At 48.9% G+C, this 19,887-nt stretch overlaps 1 protein-coding gene across 2 annotated transcripts; it reads left to right on the top strand.

Annotated features, from left to right (window-relative positions):
- Positions 1-563: 563 nt before the first annotated feature.
- Positions 564-6,970, top strand: LOC147261106 (kidney mitochondrial carrier protein 1). 2 transcript variants are annotated; one of them, XM_086202981.1, is made up of 9 exons: positions 564-723; positions 817-964; positions 1,155-1,249; positions 1,404-1,489; positions 3,171-3,266; positions 3,375-3,499; positions 3,764-3,887; positions 5,042-5,122; positions 5,494-6,970. In XM_086202981.1, the coding sequence occupies exons 1-9, from the start codon at positions 660-662 to the stop codon at positions 5,533-5,535; spliced, it is 861 nt and encodes a 286-aa protein (XP_086059107.1). In that variant the 5' UTR covers positions 564-659; the 3' UTR covers positions 5,536-6,970. The 2 variants fall into 2 exon arrangements, with proteins under 2 accessions (XP_086059107.1, XP_086059106.1); XM_086202980.1 differs by having other exon boundaries at positions 3,171-3,499.
- Positions 6,971-19,887: the final 12,917 nt, after the last annotated feature.

Here is a 19,887-nt window from a genome sequence, read left to right as displayed (position 1 = left end):
TCAATGAACCTCCACCCAACAATTCTCCATCAGCAGCACATCCTGCAACAGCAGCCACCAGAACCTTCCTTTACCAACAGGAAGGTGGAGCAGCTGACAGAGATGAAAACTGTGTAGACGTGTGTGATGGATGTGAAGATTCTCTCATTAGGGTCCACTGAGTCATGAATGTTCAAAGGCAGCCATTAAACACCTGACCGCTTTAATACTGAGATGATTTCTGTCCATGTGCAATGAAAGTCTGGAGGAGCTGAGCAGACACCCAGCAGACAGACCTAGAAAAGGTCAGAGTCTCACAAATGTAACCAGTGGAAGCTTTCACTTTCACAGGATTATACTAGTACTACTACTGGTACTACTACCACTACTACTGCTAATAATAGCATCTCCTCCATTTTCAACTCTTTCAGCTCCTTCCGGGCACGGTTGCTCAGCAACAGGAAATGGGCGGGAACAGTGAACACGGAGGCCAACAGGGAGGCGGAGCTTCCTTCACGAGCAGCCCGGAGGAGGAACGCGGCCAGGCGAGTCTCAAACCCCCCCCCCCCCCCCCCCCACGCCCCACCGCTCACGCAAATCAGCTGCAGACGCGAGACTTCCTCGCTGCGCTGCCCGGGAGGCGTCACCGTGACTCGGTCCGCGGCGGGAGAGGAAAGAAGATGTCGAACGTCAACTGGAAGCCTTTTGTCTTCGGCGGACTCGCGTCTGTGACGGCGGAATGCGGTGAGCAGGCCGGTGATGGATTACCGTCAGTTATTGGAACCCCGTCGGTGTTCCGCTGCCTCACGCGGAAGTGTCTCGCTCCTTGTGTTGCAGGCACGTTCCCCATCGACCTGACCAAGACGCGGCTCCAAGTTCAAGGCCAGGTGGGCGACAGCAAGTACCGGGAGATCCGGTACCGGGGCATGCTCCATGCCATGGTCCGGATTGTGAGAGAGGAGGGGGTCCGTGCGCTGTATTCGGGGTCAGTATGCGCGTGCGTGTGTTCAGTTTTCCTCCGAACTTTCGTGACTTGTTGTTGTCAGGTCGTCTTCTTGTGAATGTTTGCACTTCCGTTTTTGCGCACTTCCTTATTTGGATCAGTCGGCGTCTTGGCCCGAGTGCCAGGACCCTGCTGGCGCTGGTGGGTCGTGATGTCCGCTTGACTTTTTCAGGATCGCGCCCGCCATGCTGCGCCAGGCGTCCTACGGGACCATCAAGATCGGCACCTACCAGAGCTTCAAGCGGCTGCTGGTGGACAGGCCGGAGGGTGAGTGTCACACATGCAGCCAGCAGGCTGTTCAGGCCGCATCAACACACGCACATTCCTGCTGAAGGTCACAGAGGAAGCAGACGTGCGTGTGACCTACTTACTGCAGGCAGAGCTCCCCACTGACGCGCTGCCTCCTCTCCTCCTCTTTCAGACGAGACCTTGCTGACTAACGTGGTGTGCGGCGTCCTCTCTGGAGTCATCTCCTCTTCCATCGCCAACCCCACGGATGTCCTGAAGGTAGCTCATGGATCACAACCGCCAGGCCTCCTGGTCCTTTCACCCTGCAGGACTGCCAGTCGGTTCCTCAGTACAGTAGAAGAACCGGTTCCCCTGTGTGTGGGAACAGCAGCACAGCGCTTCTCCCAGTTGTATTTTTAAACGTCGCCACCAGGGTTGCTAACTTGCAGGGACATTCAGAGATGAGTAATTAATACGAATTCTCTGAACCCTGTCAAACACGGATGTAAACCCAAACATTGTGCATTCAAATATTTGCAATACAATTTCTAAAAATGGATTCTTTCGGTGCATGTAGACGGGCAGCCTTGCAAGTCATTCAGTGAGACGCTAACGATCTGTGCCTGTGATGAGGCAGGCATGCAGGGTGAGGACAAACCACCCTCGAATCCTTCATTTACTCCTCTTTTTCCATATTTCCATTGAAGCGTCGTGTCGCCTCAGAGTGCAAGTAGAGATCTTCAAGTACTCAGAAGTAGGAGTTTCAAGCTCCAGGTCATTTCTCCCTCCTGCACCTCTGTGTGGCTCCAGAAAGCAGCAACAGCCAGACGTGAGCTGGAGGCTAAAGGAGATGGACGCTGACGTGGTGATCGGAGCTCCTTAGCAACCAACGACATAGGGTCGCCAACCGGGACGCCCCGTATTTGAGCTAAAGAGGCGCATGCGCCTCAAATACAGGGCAACCTTACGACTAGAAACAACAGCAAAACTTCAAAAAGTCAAAGTACAGACGCGGTGCGTGGTCCTGTATGCTCGTCGCCGACCTCATCCTGCAATCCGGCGCCGCCGTGAACGAGTGAGGGTGAGTCGTTCAGCTGGTGGTGCTCGGCTCCACGGTGGAGGAGCGATCAACCTGACGGGTTGGAGTTTGCGTTTAGCCTGTGGAGCTGGTGGCGGACACGTGGCTGGCTCTTACTGCCCTCTGGAGTCCCAACGGAGGGATGCAGGAGGGAAAATGACCTACCAGCTCAAGACTCCTGTTACTGAGTACTTGAGGGGCTAAGTACACAGTTTGGATGAAGTATTGTTGTCATTCCCGTGTACACATTCAACTCTAACCCCCCCCCCCCCAAAAAAAACCCCAAAACAAAACAACAACTTATCTTGCAAAATTTATGTTACGATTCTGGAGATGTACCAGAAACTGTTCAACCCTTAGAGTGAACCCTGAGCCTGATTACAGGCGTGTGCGTGTGCGTGTGCGTGTGCGTGTGCGTGTGTGTGTGTGTGCGTGCACGGCCTGGCAGTGTGAAGGGCATCATGGTGCAATCAAGTCCCACTTGTGGCTTATTTATAGACAGAAGCCTTGAGGCTTAACATAGTGTTCTGTAAATGATCTGTGTGTGTGTGTGTGTGTGCGCGCGCGCTCATTATGTTTGGCCCTGCTTCTTCTCCGCCATGGCCTATAAGGCATAATGACCTCCTGTGTGTCTCGTGTGTGTGTGTGTGTGTGTGTGTGTGTGTGTTAAGGTTAAACACACTGATGGTCATACCAGCAGCTTTAGAACAAAATGTTGTCATCACAGTTCCTCGTCATGACGCGTGCGGGTCTGTGACCAGGCGACGTTGTAGCTGATGGCAGAAGAGTGTCCCTGTGGCGGTCGGGCTCGTGAACCTGCAGCCCTCTCTTGCGTGAGAGTGAGTTCAGACTCTAACCAGCCGCCCCTGTTGGTTCTTCTAGATCCGCATGCAGGCCCAGGGTCATGTGATCCAGGGCAGCATGATGGGCAACTTCATCAACATCTACCAGGAGGAGGGGACCCGCGGGCTGTGGAAGGTACGAAGGTACCAGCAGCGTGAAGATGGACCACCTCGTGGTGATGGGCAGGAGGCTCTGAACTCTCTCTCTCTCTCTCTCTCCCTCTCTCTCTCTCTCTTTTTCCAGGGTGTGTCACTGACAGCTCAGCGGGCGGCGATCGTGGTCGGGGTGGAGCTGCCGGTTTATGACATCACCAAGAAGCACCTGATCCTGTCGGGTCACATGGGGGACACTGTGTACACACACTTCTTGTAAGTTCTCTGAGGATTCCCCTGCGATTGCTTGCGCATCACTGACAGGAAGATGAAGTCAGGTGACGCTCCTTCATATTCTACGTCCACAAATCAGAAACCCGGGAACTCTGGGTTGTAGTCTCTTGGGTCTTATTGGCTGCGGCGTTTTAACAGCCGTATTTAGCGACGCCCACCTGAAGTTATGTTATGACTGGCTGCCTGAGCAGGGTGGTGGTGTGTTCCAGCGGACAGAGACTCAGTCCTGTGCCTTGTGGTCCCCAGGTCCAGCTTTGTGTGTGGTCTGGCGGGGGCTTTGGCCTCCAACCCCGTGGATGTGGTCCGGACTCGCATGATGAACCAGAGAGGCGGGGCTTTGTACCAGGGAACGCTGGACTGTCTCCTGCAGGTTGGTGACGTCAGCAGACTCTCCAGTTGTCTAGGAGAGGAGCTTCCCAGCAGCTTGGTAGAACCTAGAGAGCCATGGAGGCGACTGATGATGTCCTCCATGGCTTCGGATCAAGCTTTGCAGTAGTCAGATAATAACGATGAAGGGCTGGGCTAGGTGCCTGTAGACACTAATGCACTCTGGGAAATGTAGTATCCAGATGTTTTAGAGCTTGATCGTTAATGGTAGGGTTGCTTGATTTTGACAGAGTATCTTACCGCCGTGATCTGGTCTGATGATGGCGCTGTGACATTGGAGGGAATGTTAATTTGCTCATTTTCATTCTTATTTCCACTGAGAAATCCTTTCATTGCTGTGATTTGTATCAAGCGGATGTTTTCTCACAGTGAGGCCTCACACAAAGCGTCTTCTGCCTTTCTAGTCCTCTGACAGGTGTCTCCATCTCTCAAAAACATTTTTTTCTCTCCTGCATCACTTTTTTTCCCCTCCAACACAGAAAGAGCCAGACGGCTCACAGCAAAACGAGGTGTAAACGTGTCCGGGGCGTAGTCTGCTATAACCCCGCTCTTCTTTATGCTCACTAATCCACAAACACTTGGATTTGTGCTGAAAAACTCAACTAGAACTCTTTGATGCACTTGAGAGTTTCTATTCGATGTTTTTGGACCGCTGTGTTGCTTCTGTCAGCCGTCGTCCTGATTCGCTCTCAGCTGAACATACGCTGCTGGCTTCTGCATTCTGGAGCCACAAAGAGGAAATGCAGGAGAGGAAAACATCTTTCTGAGCTTAAAACACCTTCTTTTGTGAGAACTGAAAGGTAAAATCCTCCATTTTTGCATGTATTGAAGTTAACCTCACTTCACATTTTCACACGCGGTTTGCCTTCAGTTAATGTTCTTGTCTGACCTGAGGCGTCAACCATGTTGTGCATCAAAATCTGCAGCCCTGCCTGCTAGGAGCTCAGTCAGGAAGCTCGGCCTCTGCTTCTTTGACGTGTCTCTAGTGAGTGCTCCAAATCAATGGAAGGCCGATATTGTTGTTAGACTTTTGCATCCCGTGATGATTTATGTTGGAAAACTTACTGACACCGGGAACCCCCAGAGAGGATTCGCAGTTGGTAATCACAGGATGACGTGGGTTTGTTTTCCTTCCAGACGTGGCGCTCCGAGGGCTTCATGGCCCTCTACAAGGGCTTCTTTCCCAACTGGCTGCGCCTGGGACCATGGAACATCATCGTATCCTTCCACCATCTCATTAGGACTCCACTTTGTGCTCTTATATCAGGGGTGATGCAATGCTTGATAAGCTGCACAAATCAATGGGGAGAAGTAGTACATTCCTTCATGACTTTGGTGACGTGGAGGAGTGGGAGAGCTTATTCAAAGCTAGCTAAGCCTGTTATGTAACCTTGTGAAACTGCTGCCTCAGTACCCCACTGCCCCTGGCCAGAGGGGGTTAGGGACCCTGGGTGAGGGGTTAAGAAGGTCTGCATTGTTCTCCAACCAGGCTGTAAATGTACTGAGATTATTGAGCCGGAGCAGAGCAGAGGATTGGAGCCGAAGCTCCCTGCAAATCTCCTCCCTGTGTTCCTTGACTCCACCTCCAGTTCTTCCTCACGTACGAACAGCTGAAAAAGATCGATGTGTGAGTGGCAGGAGACCAGGTTCCAGAGGTGATTATGTGCAAAGGCTCCGTGATGGGAGGAGAGGACCGAAATCAAGAATGCTGGACGGACCCGTGGTGGAACGGGGTTGATGGGGACCCGGATGCGCCATGAGACTTTGGCAGAGTCGTCCTGGCTGCAGGCGTCTGCAGGCTGCAGCAGGCGTGGGAGTGACTCTGTCCCACTTGTGCTAACGTTCATGTCTGAGCTCATCAACGCGCCTCATCCATTTTGATATTCATGTTAATTTATTTTCTGGTGAGTGGGAGAGAAATTAGGCTGTTACTGACTGTTCATTCATCAGCTTATCTGTCACAAGGAAAACATGCTTTGTTTTTTTAGGCTTTTACACTTAAAAGTGGCCTCCAAATTGAGTGCCTTAGTGAGCAACGCCGCCGTTGCGTATGTTGGACAGCAGCCGACAATCCCTGTGATCATTCCCTTTGGAAAAAAGAGACAATATTTGTGTGAATGTTTGGAAAAGATTCTTTTTCTACATTTCTAAATTGAGATATAGTGTGTTTATAAAAGGGAAGCCATTAATTATTCCAACTGTCTCCACCATGATAAGTTACATAAATAAGCTGGAGACCAATGTGAGCGCTCAGACAGGAGATCACCCCACCCACCCACCGCCCCGTGCCCGTATGCGGCCTGGCAAACTGTCGGAGGCGCTGGCAAATGCAGGCACAACTTAATATGATCTGGGGGGGCTCCTGGGGCTCCTGTGAGATTACATAATCAGCTAAAATCCCAGTTACGTAAACCCAGGTATTTACTTTCATCTCCCTCCTTGTCCACGTTGACCACTGAGCTTCTGAGCTGTGGAACATGTTTACTGCTTTAATGCACTAAAAGCACTGCGCACCCCCACTGACCTCTCCTGCTGTGTGTTCACGCTTTCTGTCACCTGCTCTTAGCGACTAAGTTAACATGCACTCAGTATTCCAATGTTATTCAGGTGGTTTTGCCCTTATTTTGAAAAAGACAATATTCCAACCAAGCTGTTTCAAGGGCTGAGGAATATTAATCTTCCTCCAACAATTCTGTCTATAAGCAGCCGTGTGACTTCTGACTCGCTACACTTGTCAGAGAGACGGAGCCAAAGTTCCCCGTCTGTGTGTTTCAGAATGTATGTTCATGAAAGGAAAGGTGCAGCTGTAGTTCTACTGTTCCCTGTTGTGGCATGCTCAGTAGTTCAATGAGCTCCAGTGGCTGATATTAATACCACGCTGGTATTAGGAGGGAGGTCGTGCAGTAACATGCTGCTTGAACGTCCCTTCATTCTGAATATTGTATTTTTCTGAATGACAGCTGAATATCGGTTATAGACGTCGCCCGGCTGTGTGAGCTGCTTCTGCTGCCAAATTGTACATACTTTTTGAGGTTGATGTAAATGCTGCTCTCAATAAAAGGGAAAAAATCAGCAGGCCTGTGTTTTGCTTGGCTGTCACCACAGGGTGGCGCTGTGTAGCCACCTGCAGTGTCAGGCTGCTCAGATCTAGCACAGTTTCTGAGGGATCGCCCGGTTCCTGTCAAACATGTGAAGGCAGCATCCCATAAAGGCCTGCTGAATTATTCAGGAGAGTGAACATGTAATTGTTCCTTGTGTTTCTGCGGGTTAATTCCCAGTTTTCCCTCATCAGAGCTGCTCAGGGAGATGTTGCAGTGAACTGCCGTCTGTGTGTGTGGCGCCTTGTTCTTTTATTTAGGGAGCATCACCATGGGACTCCCTTGTGCACAGCGTGAGAAAGACGTGGTGAATCTTCTACATCGCAGCCACCACGCGTCGCACTGCTGTGCTGTTGTTGGGTTTGCAGCATGAAGCGACTCCAAACACCGGCGCAGATGAAGGTCTGTCAGTTGTTCCGTGGCAGGAAGCACACAGACCAGCTGATCGCTTCCCTTCACAAGACTGTTGACACCGACGTCCAATTTAAGATGCAAAAGCATCCCACAATGTCACCGAGGCCTGAAGAGAAGAGAATAAATGTGAGAGTGCCAGGATTTGGCATCTGTGAGCTGGAGCTCCAGCCTGGCACCACATCCTCAGCACAGTCCTCTACAAGCTGGATAAATTTGGCCACGAGGGATTCCGGCAGTCACAGACATGCTGCATTATTGGTATTATTTGCTGCCTGGCCCAAGGGTGCAGGGGTTGGCTCTTTTGTGTTCCAGGGATCAGAGTGAGCTTTTGTGTCAGAGGGATAAGGCTGCGCTCCCCTCCCAACACCCTGCCCTCTCTCTCGCCTTTTTTTGTTCTTTCAGCCGTTTCTCTGATAGAAAGGCTGCAACACCCGCATGAATAAATGGACGAGCGGATGGAAATGTAGACAAGAAGGCAAATCTGTCCTAGTCTGTTGATCCATTCGCAGTGAGGACTGCGCCGCCTCTGGGCAGCACAGTGCTGAACCAGACAGAGAAAAACGAATCACAGGCCCAGTGCCGTGTCTTTCTGCTCATTATCGCAGTTGAGATACGGTCTGAAATACAACAGAATGTTTTCTCTTTTTCCAGCTGCAAGATGCTTGGCAGCCTGAGTGCTTAGTTGGAGCACAACAACTGATTTCTTTGTCTTCCAAAGTCACATTGTTTACAGGAGAGCGATTCTGCATAACAACAGAACACCTCGTTGAGAAGCCGTGTGAACCTGCAGCAACGATCAGCCTCCCGCAACTTGAAAACACACCTGCAGAAACGGAAAAGGTTCCGCTGGGCTGCGTCTGCTCTGCGAGGGTTCCAAATGAAGACAGGAATCCTGCCAGATTCCACAAGATGGGTTTTTTCTGCCAAACCCCTAATAATTAGGAAGTATAATTCAGGAGGGGACAAATGGTCATTGACACCATTCATACCTGCAGCAAAGGAACATCATTGTGATAAAACACTGTGTCGCATGGTGAGACCACAATTAAAAGGAACATTTGCAGCTGTCAGAAGTTACCTTCTTGTCAAATATCACAGTAGAGGAGGGTGACTGCAGGACCAGGCGTCACGGGGCCTCAGCACCCTTCTAAACCACTCGTGTCACTGATGTGCTGTTAAGAGTTCATCCAGAACTGAAAAGCAGACATGACGATGGGGCGCAAAGGATGAATCGGTTGCTGTAAGGCTCAGGGACTATGGGTGGGGGGGTTGAGGCTCTGCTGAATGCTGGAGAGCTTCCAGCTGGTGAGGCACGAGACTGGAGTGTGCAGAAGAAGCGTGGGGCACGAGGCTGGGGGCAGAGGCGCTGGCAGGGCAACAGGAAAATGAGACTGGGCTGCATGTGCTGTTGACCCTGAAGCAGAGACCAGTAAACCCAGCACGCAAAACAATTTGCACAGCACTGACCAGTGGGAGACCGGGGGAGACCAGGGCCCGATTTCAACCATGGCGCTTATGACATTTTCATGCCAAGCGTCCTTGCCCTTTAACGACCACATGAACCCGCTCACCCTCCCTGTGACCTGCTCTGCCGCCGATGGCCTGAGTGGATTCCAGGTGCTACCTTCTACATACATATACATATATATATATACATATATATGTATATACATATATGTGTATATATATATATACATATATATACATACATATATACATATACATACATATATATACATACATATATATGTATATATGTGTACATATGTATATATATGTACATATATGTGTATATGTATATATGTACATATATGTACATATACACATATATGTGTATATATACATATATATGTATATACATATATGTATATATATATATGTATGTATAATATATACACACACATATATATCTATATATCTATATACATACATATATACATATATATGTATATATGTATGTATATGTGTGTACATGTATATATATGTACATATATGTGTATATGTATATATGTACATATATGTACATATACACATATATGTACATATACACATATATGTGTATATATACATATATATGTATATACATTTATGTATATATATACATGTATATATAATATATACACACACACATATATATCTATATAGATATATCTATATCTATATAGATATATCTCTATATATCTATATAGATATAGATATATATGTATATATATAGATATATCTCTATGTATCTATATATATATAGATATATCTATATCTTTATCTCTCTCTCTCTCTCTCTCTCTCTCTCTCTCTCTATATATATATATATATATATATATATATATATATATATATATGCCGTCCAGGGGGAAGGCTGCTGGGATAGGCTCCACCCCCACCAACCTCAACAGGAGAAGAGGGGGAACATGGACGGATGGATTTGCACTTCATTCATCCACAACCTTTACTCATTTCTTTACACAGGAAAACCAAAATTCTTCCACACGTTAGATTTAAAACTTGATGGAGAATCAACCTCTTCAGAACTCTGTCCCTCCGTTCTCCCTGACACTCGCAGCTTCTGACAGCTCAGGTACTCAGAACGGAGGGTGACTGGCGCACAGGGGTTGATGGGAACTGTAGTTCCCTCTTCACTCTGCTCTGCTCTGCTGTGGAAGATAGAAAACAACACTTTTTGCCCAGATACTGACAGTTTGAAACGATCACATGTCCACGACACAGAGACACTTCTGTGCACACACGCACACGCGCACACACACACACACACACACACACACACACACACACACACACACACACACACACAAGAATATCCATACAGATATACATTCGTGCACACGCATGGTTACCATGCCTCCTTTCCTCCCTCTACCTGAGTGAAGCTCGGCCTCCTGTCAGTGGTTCCCAGTGGATCTCCCAGTTTGTGAGGACTGCAGACCTTCTCGTCCCAACAAGCTGACTGGAATCATTTGAGCAAGTTTTCTCTCTCTTTTGGTTTCCAAATCCTCTTGAATCTTGGCTTCCACATTCACTGACCTCATGCTCGCTTTGTTGCATGAGATTATTTTATTTTCCCACTTAGATACACTGGAACTGAGAAAGTACCCCCACCCCCCAAGTGGAGCTTACGTAATACTTTAATTTCCAGGAAAACACACAGGTGGCTCGATCCCCAGCAGAACAGATGAGGAGGTTCGGTGCTTTCTGATCATTCTGGTACCACGTCTGGTCTTCGTTTGCTGTTTTCTCTTAGAAACGCATCCAAAGTTGGTGTTTCGTCCACGGTTTTGAACACCTCATCTCAAATTTGTTGGTAAATTTGTAATCTTGGTGCAAGACAGAGTGGCTGTTGTCATCTCGCTTAAAATGGTCGGATTTGCTGAAGGCCTTCCGGCTTCACCCTAACGACATTACCTCATCATGGTCGTCATCATCGTCACAATCGCCATCGTTGGATGTGTGACTGGGGTGTGGCCTATTTAACACACCAGTGCCTGTATCCCACCATGACGGTTAATCTTGAAGAGGGCTGGAAGGCTGAAACAGCATCTAAATAAAGTTTCATTTGTGTGGAGCCAGAGGAGTGTGACTTCCCGTGATTAGCACCTCACTACAACTCCATACAGCCAGATTGTCTCTTTCCATGCATGTTTGGTATCACTCCTCTCATCTACCTCACAGCAAGAGGCAAAACAGCACATTTCCCCAGAATCACTTTCTTTATGACCCTGCTGAGAGACTGCAGGAACGCTGAGTCCCATCACAGCACCGTCGTATTTTCATACTGATTTCAGCTGTCGATCATCATTAATAGGAGGCTGTTTAAGAAACGCGCCTGCGGTTTTTGTCACACTAACAAACACGCTTAAGCGCCTGAGTCGCCGATTTATCTTGACTTAAATGCCTCATCCAAACAAACAACAGGCCCACTAAATCACAGCACAGTCGACCTACATTTACACACCAGTGGAAGGGGACCGGGGCCCCAGGGACACAGGATCACAAGGATGAGCCGCTGGTAATGCTGCAGCATTGTTCCATTAAGACGGGAACAGGCCAGCACACTGAATGTTAAAGGAGATAAAGTGAGAGGAGATTTGTTCCACATGTTGGCTTCTTTGACTCTGTGAGAGTTTGGGAAAGTTCATTCGTGTCACTTATGATGGTCCTCAATGTTCCCGGGACATGTGGTTCGGTCCCTTCAAAGCTCTGCAGCTCAGGAGGGTTCTCTCAGAGGGCCGAGAGGAGCGTGAACCTGCAGCTGTGCTAGCAGAGCACAGGCACAGGGACGGGGGGTAGCTGGTCTGACTGGCTGTTTACACCTCAGAAAGGATCCACTTGTGCCCTTTGGTGCAGGATTTTGACCCAGAGCTTTTCAAGATTTTCTGATCACTGGTTTGTCAATGCAACCGGTCATCGCCTGAACCACGACATCATTGACTAAAGGCCTAACTTGCACAACAGAAGTCACACACTTCAGAGACGTGGCCCAAATACAGGGGAGGTGGAGCCAGATCATCTATGGGGATAGTTTATACTGGTAGGTAGTCGTTTTGGTCCCTGCTGTGAACCCAGTTTAGAGGTTTGCAATGATTGGAAAAAAGTCTGTTCTGGAGTGGCCGTGGAACCTCTCAGCTGTCAGTGAGAACCGCCTCCTTTGACATTTTATCCCCTTCCATATCTGTTTCACCTACATGGAACCCAAAGTGGTTTTAGTGGGCTGCACTAAGCTCAGCTAACCGTCTGTACACATTCGCAAACAAGCTCATGACATGAGTTCTTCAAAAATGTCAGTCTGTTTATAGCCTGCTGCTATGTGGAGCAAAAGAAGTGACTTCATAGGGAACTAACAATCATTTTCTTCATCTGCAAAACACTGTGATGAAATTCCAAAGCGGTCCATCAAAGGTCCAGACTGCGAGGGCCGATAACACTGCCACGATAGCCTCAGTCCGCTTGTCCCTGCTGCACGAGGTCAGCTTTCTGCAGTTCCACAGGACAAACACTAGGCAGAGCTCATGTTCTTTCCCCCCACACAGACATGGAAACAGGAGTAAAGTCGCCATCTGCCCATCCCCCAGAGGCCGTCCCTGTCTACACTCAGCCACAGCTCCCTTATTACCATCCCCACCTCTGATAAGAGGCAAATACTCAAATATTCAGCCGAATCAGTTTGTTTGGACGTTTCATTAAGAAGTCTCTGGCCTCAGGCACAGCGTGCTCTGTCCACGAAAAAACACACATGGGCCACCGACGTGTGGCGTTGGAGGGGTTGCTCAATGACACTGGAGCCCCCCCCCCCCACACACACACACACACACACACACTGCAGGCTGATGCTCCTCTGATACTGCAGGTTCTCACCCATTTCTAAAGAGGAGGGAGAAGAACGGGGGCTGAACAAGTGAGAGTATAAATGAAGTGATGGCACCAGATGCTACATGTAGTCAGCGGGGACATATGGGGGAAACTTTACTGCAATTCTGACATGGAGCGCCTTGAGAAAGAGAATAGAAGATGACAAGAGGAGAAGGGGATGGTAGGAGAGGGGAGAGGATGCAACACATGCTCAGCTGCACTCCAATTAGCATCCATGTGAAGCCTCTAAGACAGAAGATGTCAGCCACTCCGCTCCAAACACAAATGAGCTGTGAATCATTGCTCGACTCCATAACTGGGGAAAAATGTAAAGATTTTATCGTGCTGAGAGATGCCAGCAAATATTAGCTGGTGCAATATTTACTCTCAGTCCAGATCCAAACAAACAGGTGGAGGAACCATCCAGAGCTTTAAAAGGCCCCGAGGGCTGAGGTCTGGCTGAAAGTTTGAGAACTGGGCCGTGAAACGCAGGACCGTGTGTTCAGTAGCCGATCAGGTTATTACTCTGAGAAAATGAGGATGAAGACACATCGTCATGAAGTCATCAGGGCAACATAGAGCCAAGCAGGTCTAACAAAGTAGGGTCTGTGCATGTTTTATCTGGACATGTTAGAGGCATGCAGAAGGCATTAGGAGCGGAATGTTGGAGGTCGTATTCAGATCTCAGACAGATATACAGTCAATGGGCCGTAATCCAGACCATGTGACTGCTGCTCCCTGTTTTTGCTAGCGACAAAAGCAAAAGTCTTTCCTTCCAAAAAGTGATGTGGAGCTGAAGGATGTCTGACTCTCTCATTAGCATATTGTCATCTGATCACAACCAGAGTTTAGCACATAACAAGCACGCATTTCAAAACCCGAAGCAACGGCCAAGAGCCTATCAGAACCAGAAATACAGCTTCACGGCTCCGCACCTCAGCGTGTGCCTGTCACCGCAACCTTGACCTTTGACCACCAACATCTTTCAGTTCATCCTGGCGTCCCGGTGAACATTTGTTTGTGCCAAATTTGAAGACGTTCCTGTTTCTGTTTCTTCTGGTCCTCAAAGGTCTTCAGAGAACCAGTTTGTTACTCTGGAAATTAGAGACTGACCGTGCAATCCCACCTCCAGGCTGGCGCGTTCATCGACAGAGCTTTCAGCTGTAGCTCAAGATTTAACCCAGAACACGGTCAGGGTCCACTGGAATGGCCACTCCGACAGCCGGGTGGACCGGCGTGGCGGTTCCTCTCAGCTGGGCCTTGGGATGTCTCGTTTGTCAAACAACTTCAGCAGAAGGGATGAAAAACCCTTCCACTTTTTGTCTTTAGGATGAGACACAAACATTGGCTCGCTTGAAGACGTCAATGCAGCGTCACACTCTGGGCTGCGCTCACACGGCCTCTTTCCCACTCGTTCTTGGAGGAGAAAAAGATACCAACGGCAGGCAAAGACTCGTGAGTCAGATCAGAATCGACTCTTCAGCTCTTACATTGTTGTTGTTCTAGTGAGCTTGGAATCTATGCAGCACCGCAAGGGAAACGGTCTGAATGGGCACATTAGGGCACAGTTCCTTTAAAAGTTCACGCCAGTTGGTGAGTGCCTGCAGCAGGAAAAACTCCTCAAGGTAAAGCATTGTGTCATTCAAATCTGAACTTAGTCAAGGACTCATTTGCAACTTTAATAGCAGACACATGCTGTTCAGTCTTAATCTGTGAACAGGGATGGATGACCCGCCTGAGAAGAGGAGACTGCACTCTTCTGTTTTTTATCTACTTTTGCGGGGACGTAAGCGCTACGCTGTTCCCATTACAGGCGCAGGAAACAGTACCAGTAGCTTTTTGTTGTCTTGGTTCTTTCTTCACTCAGCTCAGCCGTGGAGAACAGCAGGGATCACACAGACCCCAGTGGGAGTGCACCCAGCGCTGCGGCCGAGCGGCCCCCTCACACCTCGCCGTCGTGTGGTCGTGACTCAAGTATCTGCAGTGAGAGTCAAATTCTGGACTGCAGCTACTTAAGAGTCCCCCATCAAATCTGCCCCCCCAGCAGCCTCTTGTCGGGTTGGTGCATCTTCAACATAAATACCATTGAATATGAAGTCAACAAACTTCTTTAAGCCAAAGTCTCAGGCGCGCTGCTAAAATTAAGTGTGTTTGTGCCACTGTCACAAATTTCTTGCAGTTATCACAAAATTTCCAGTGAGGGGCCGTGGGTTCACCTCACTGTCGGCAATTAGCCAAGGAGGCCACACAGGCACTCGCATAGCACCAGCACACAAGTACACAGGACACCGAGTACACAAACACGTACATGGTGTTGAGACGGAGGGAGAGCAGCAGACGTCCTCCCTCCATCTCAGCCAGATCAGAGTCACATGGCTTCTGAAGGCATAAGGCTTCGTATCACACAGTAATCTGCTGAGGGAACAATCCCACCACTGTTGCTGCAGACCGTCAGAGGTGAGAAGCCTTCATTTGTCTCTGCTAACACACACACACACACACACACACACACACACACTGCTCCACAAACTGTTGCAGGAACATTTCATTTGAAGGAAATGCAGAAATGGGATCTGGCAGATAAACGACCAGATTCCATGTGGGACGGATATATTCACACAGCCTGTGTGTCAGGCACCAGCAGCCGTGTCAAACTGAAATGTGTTAACACTCAAGGCAGCAGAGGGAGAAAAAAATCTGATTTGTGCTGATCATCAGGCAACCGTGATCAATGGATCATTTCTTGCTTTTACGAAACGGCGACCTAAATGTCAGTGAGAACAAAAGCTTTCTGCCTCAGGCTTAAAAAAACCCTCCAAGAAACGTACGCACACCCTGGGAGCAGCTGGATTTCTTGGAACTTCACCAGTCAGGTCACAACTCAGAGTGACGCAGCGGTAAACATGAAGCACTACCACCCGACCACTGCTTACACAGACGCGCCGCTGTGGTGTCAAAGAACCTCTCTGACACCTTAAGTTTGAGAGCTTGATGCCCTCCAGGGAAATCAGAGCCACATGCGCGCGTCACGTGACTGTGAATGTCAGCAGCACTCGTACATCAGTGGTCAGATGGAGCCAGCAGAGGTGATGTCTGCCACAGTGCACCAGCACAGCGTTTCCTAACAGTTGCAGTGGGCTGACCTCTCGGTGCTTTCCAGTTGGATTGTTGAGTCTTTTCCTGGATTCCAACTAAAGTCTGAATTTCAGGAGAAACTTGTTCCCAGCGCACACCACTGTCTGCTGCTGGGAGGACGGGAACAACGACCGTGGTGAGACTCAACTGTGACCGCCCACCCGAGCGATGTGAGAAGGCGCGCTCGCGCTGAACAGTTACGTCCAGTTACGTCCGAGAGGGAAATGCCGGTGCCATAGAGGTATCACAGTTCAATACACCCGCCCTTATGGTTGCCATGGTGATAGTATCTGTGCTCTTCTGTCCGTCCATGCCGTGTGCGTGTGGATGTGTGCACGCACGCATGCTCACATGCAGCAAGTACACTCATCATAATAGAACCTTTGTTTCCTTGTGGAACCAAAACATCCCGGTGCATGTGAGCAGACGGAACTCTGGGCAGAGTGATTCTCAAGGTTCTGTTATGAAACCCTGAGCCACACAGACAATCAGATCGCGACCTGGAAGTGACCTCATTTTGAGAGGCCCGATTGAGTTTGAGGGGAAAAAAAATCAGGTAAAGAGACACGAGTGCTGCCCTCAGCACCTACGAGATACCAAGACCTGGACCACCGCCATCCTCAGGTTACTGCCTCATCTTTTTCTCTTTCTCTTTCTCTCTCTCTCACACACACACACACACACACACACACACACACACATAGATACCTCAGATCGGCTCCCATGGAGCAGTTTTGTGGAGATGAGCTGTAATGGGAGGCATGCATCACCAATCTTGGTATTAAGGCTCCATTCCAGTGTTAACCTACTTACAGCCCCCCCCCCCCCCCCCCCCACACACTCTCCAAGCATCAACCTGTTAAGATCTGAGAGACTCGGAACCCTCCGACTCCGCTCAACCTGGCCTGTCCGCTCCTGTCAGTCCATGGTGGGATGTTCGTCGGCATCATTGTTTTAAATATTTCCTGAACACCATGAAGTATGAAATCATCTCTGAACACGAACTGTCGGTGTCAAGCAACATGACTCCGTTTCTACCCATGAGTTTCTACTTCCTCTAGTATAACTTTTGTGCAACTATTTCGCCTCCCTTTATCTTGACAGGAAATATGATAATGAAATTTGTCGATAAATTAGTGATACATTTCTGTAGTAAGTATGAATATACTGAGATGTGTGGCAGCTTTGAGTGGGCTTTATTCTGTTATGGGGGCCAGCAGCCTTTCCAGCACACTCACAACATTCCAGATCCTTCCCAACTGTAACAGGGATCCTGTTGTTCTGCCACTGAACAAAATATTATTAGGGAAACACACAAATCTGATTAGATCAAACAAAATAAAAGCATTTCTCTTGCTGACTAATTTGTCCAGGCCGATCCCAAAGGAAGCCATGCAGAAAAAGAGAAGCTGTGTGGAACAACAGCGATGGAGCTGCTTTTGAGGAGGAAATCGATACCAGTGAGGTGTTCCTGATATTTCTATCAGCAGCACATATGTCTCTAATATACATTCAGCATATTCAACCCCAGAAGGAATGCAGAAAGCGCACAAACATTTGGTTTGGGTTTCTTTGTTCCCACTGGAGTCAAACGTGTGGGCTGGTCTCAGTGGTTCTCCTCGTCAGCCAGAGTTGAAGCAGAAACACAACAACAACGCACCAACAAACACATTCAAAGTTGCAAAACAGTGTTGAACTTCTGGATGCAAATTGACTTGGATTTTTTTTCGTCGTGTCACCATTTTGGACCAGACTGAAATGTTCCCAGTGCTCACGGATGCCTGTTGTCAGAGCTCTGACGCTCCCAAACCATCATCCATCGCCAGATCCGATTTCAACGTTTTCAGCTGTGTATGACTTGATAAACATGGCAGTCAACCAGCGTAGGTGATCAAAATGCTATGCTAACATGCTATACTCAAATACAGTCAACACTGCTCTAGCGCGTGAAACACACTGTCACCCCTGGATCAAGGTGACCTGGATTAAACTGGATGGTGCACTTTAGAGTTTTTGGACGTCGCTAGCCATCGGTCAGAATCAGCCTCTAGTTAAATACACGCTCTTCCTGCATTCTAGAGTCACTAAGAAGTAATGAAGGAGGGAAAAAATTTCTTTATGAGCTCAAGACTCCTGCTTGTGTGTACTTGAAAGGCAAAATACCCGTTCAGAACTGTGTTTCGAGACATCATACGGGACAAACAAGTGTGTGACATACAAACGCACTACTGCATGTCTGCAGTCCTCAGAGGTTGAATCAGAGTTCTGGACCCACACGCGATGCCATTGCCTGTTTGTGGGGCCCAAACCAGGTTCTGGTTAGGGTTAGCGATTCTTAGAGTGACGGTAAAGGTTAGGGTTAGCGATTCTTAGAGTGACGGTAAAGGTTAGGGTTAGCGATTCTTGGAGTGACGGTAAAGGTTAGGGTTAGCGATTCTTAGAGTGACGGTAAAGGTTAGGGTTAGCGATTCTTGGAGTGACGGTAAAGGTTAGGGTTAGCGATTCTTAGAGTGACGGTAAAGGTTAGGGTTAGCGATTCTTGGAGTGACGGTACAGGTTAGGGTTAGCGATTCTTAGAGTGACGGTAAAGGTTAGGCCAGGGCATGGATAAGAAAGAATGTCAGTGGTTTAAGATGTGTGTGAGTGCGTGAGCATGAGTGCATGTGTGAGTGTGCGTGTGTGTATGAGTGTGCGTGTGTGAGCGTGAGTGTGTGTACGTGTGTGAGCGTGTGTGTGTAAGTGTGCGTATGTGAGCGTGAGTGCGTGTGTGAGCATGTGTGAGTGTGGGTGTGCATGTGTGTGAGCATGAGTGTGAGTGTGCGTGTGTGAGCATGTGTGTGAGTGCGTGTGTGTGTGTGTGTGCGTGAGCATGAGTGCATGTGTGAGTGTGCGTGTGTGAGCATGTGTGTGAGTGTGTGTATGAGTGTGCGTACGTGTGTGAGCGTGTGTGTAAGTGTGCGTATGTGAGCGTGAGTGCGTGTGTGAGCATGTGTGAGTGTGGGTGTGCGTGTGTGTGAGCATGAGTGTGAGTGTGCGTGTGTGAGCATGTGTGTGAGTGCGTGTGTGTGTGTGTGCGTGAGCATGAGTGCATGTGTGAGTGTGCGTGTGTGAGCATGTGTGTGAGTGTGTGTATGAGTGTGCGTACGTGTGTGAGCGTGTGTGTAAGTGTGCGTATGTGAGCGTGAGTGCGTGTGTGAGCATGTGTGTGAGTGTGTGTATGAGTGTGGGTGCGTGTGTGTGTGTGTGAGCATGAGTGCATGTGTGAGTGTGCGTGTGTAGGCATGTGTATGAGTGTGCGTGTGTGAGCGTGAGTACGTGTGTGTGTATATGTGTGAGCATGAGTGTGAGTGTGCGTGTGTGAGCATGTGTGTGAGCATGAGTGCATGTGTGAGCATGTGTGTGCGTGTGTGAGCGTGCGTGTGTGTGAGTGTGTGTGTAAATGTGCGTATGTGAGCGTGAGTGCGTGTGTGAACATGTGTGTGAGTGTGGGTGCGTGTGTGTGCATGAGTGTGAGTGCGTGCGTGTGAGCATGAGCGTGCGTGAGCATGTGTGAGTGTGCGTGTTTGTGTGTGAGCGTGAGTGTGTGTACGTGTGAGTGTGTGTGTAAGTGTGCGTATGTGAGCGTGAGTGCGTGTGTGAGCATGTGTGTTAGTGTGAGTATAAGTGTGGGTGCGTGTGTGTGTGTGAGCATGAGTGTGAGAGCATGTGTGTGTGTGTGCGTGCGTGTGTGTGAGCATGAGTGTGCGTGTGTGAGCATGTGTGTGAGTGCGTGTGTGTGAGCATGAGTGCATGTGTGAGTGCGCGTGTGTGAGCATGTATGTGAGTGTGTGTATGAGTGTGCGTGTGTGAGCGTGTGTGAGCATGAGTGTGAGTGTGTGAGCATGTGTGTGAGTGTGCGTGCGTGAGCATGAGTGCATGTGTGAGTGTGCGTGTGTGAGCATGTGTGTGAGTGTGTGTATGTGTGCGTGTGTGAGC

The sequence above is a fragment of the Aulostomus chinensis genome, chromosome 5 (genome assembly GCF_037954235.1).
Source record: "Aulostomus chinensis isolate RoL2024-O1b breed Wild chromosome 5, RoL_Achi_v1.0, whole genome shotgun sequence".
NCBI classification, from domain to species: Eukaryota; Metazoa; Chordata; class Actinopteri; order Syngnathiformes; family Aulostomidae; genus Aulostomus; species Aulostomus chinensis.
This window is presented reverse-complemented; position numbering and strand designations above follow the sequence as displayed.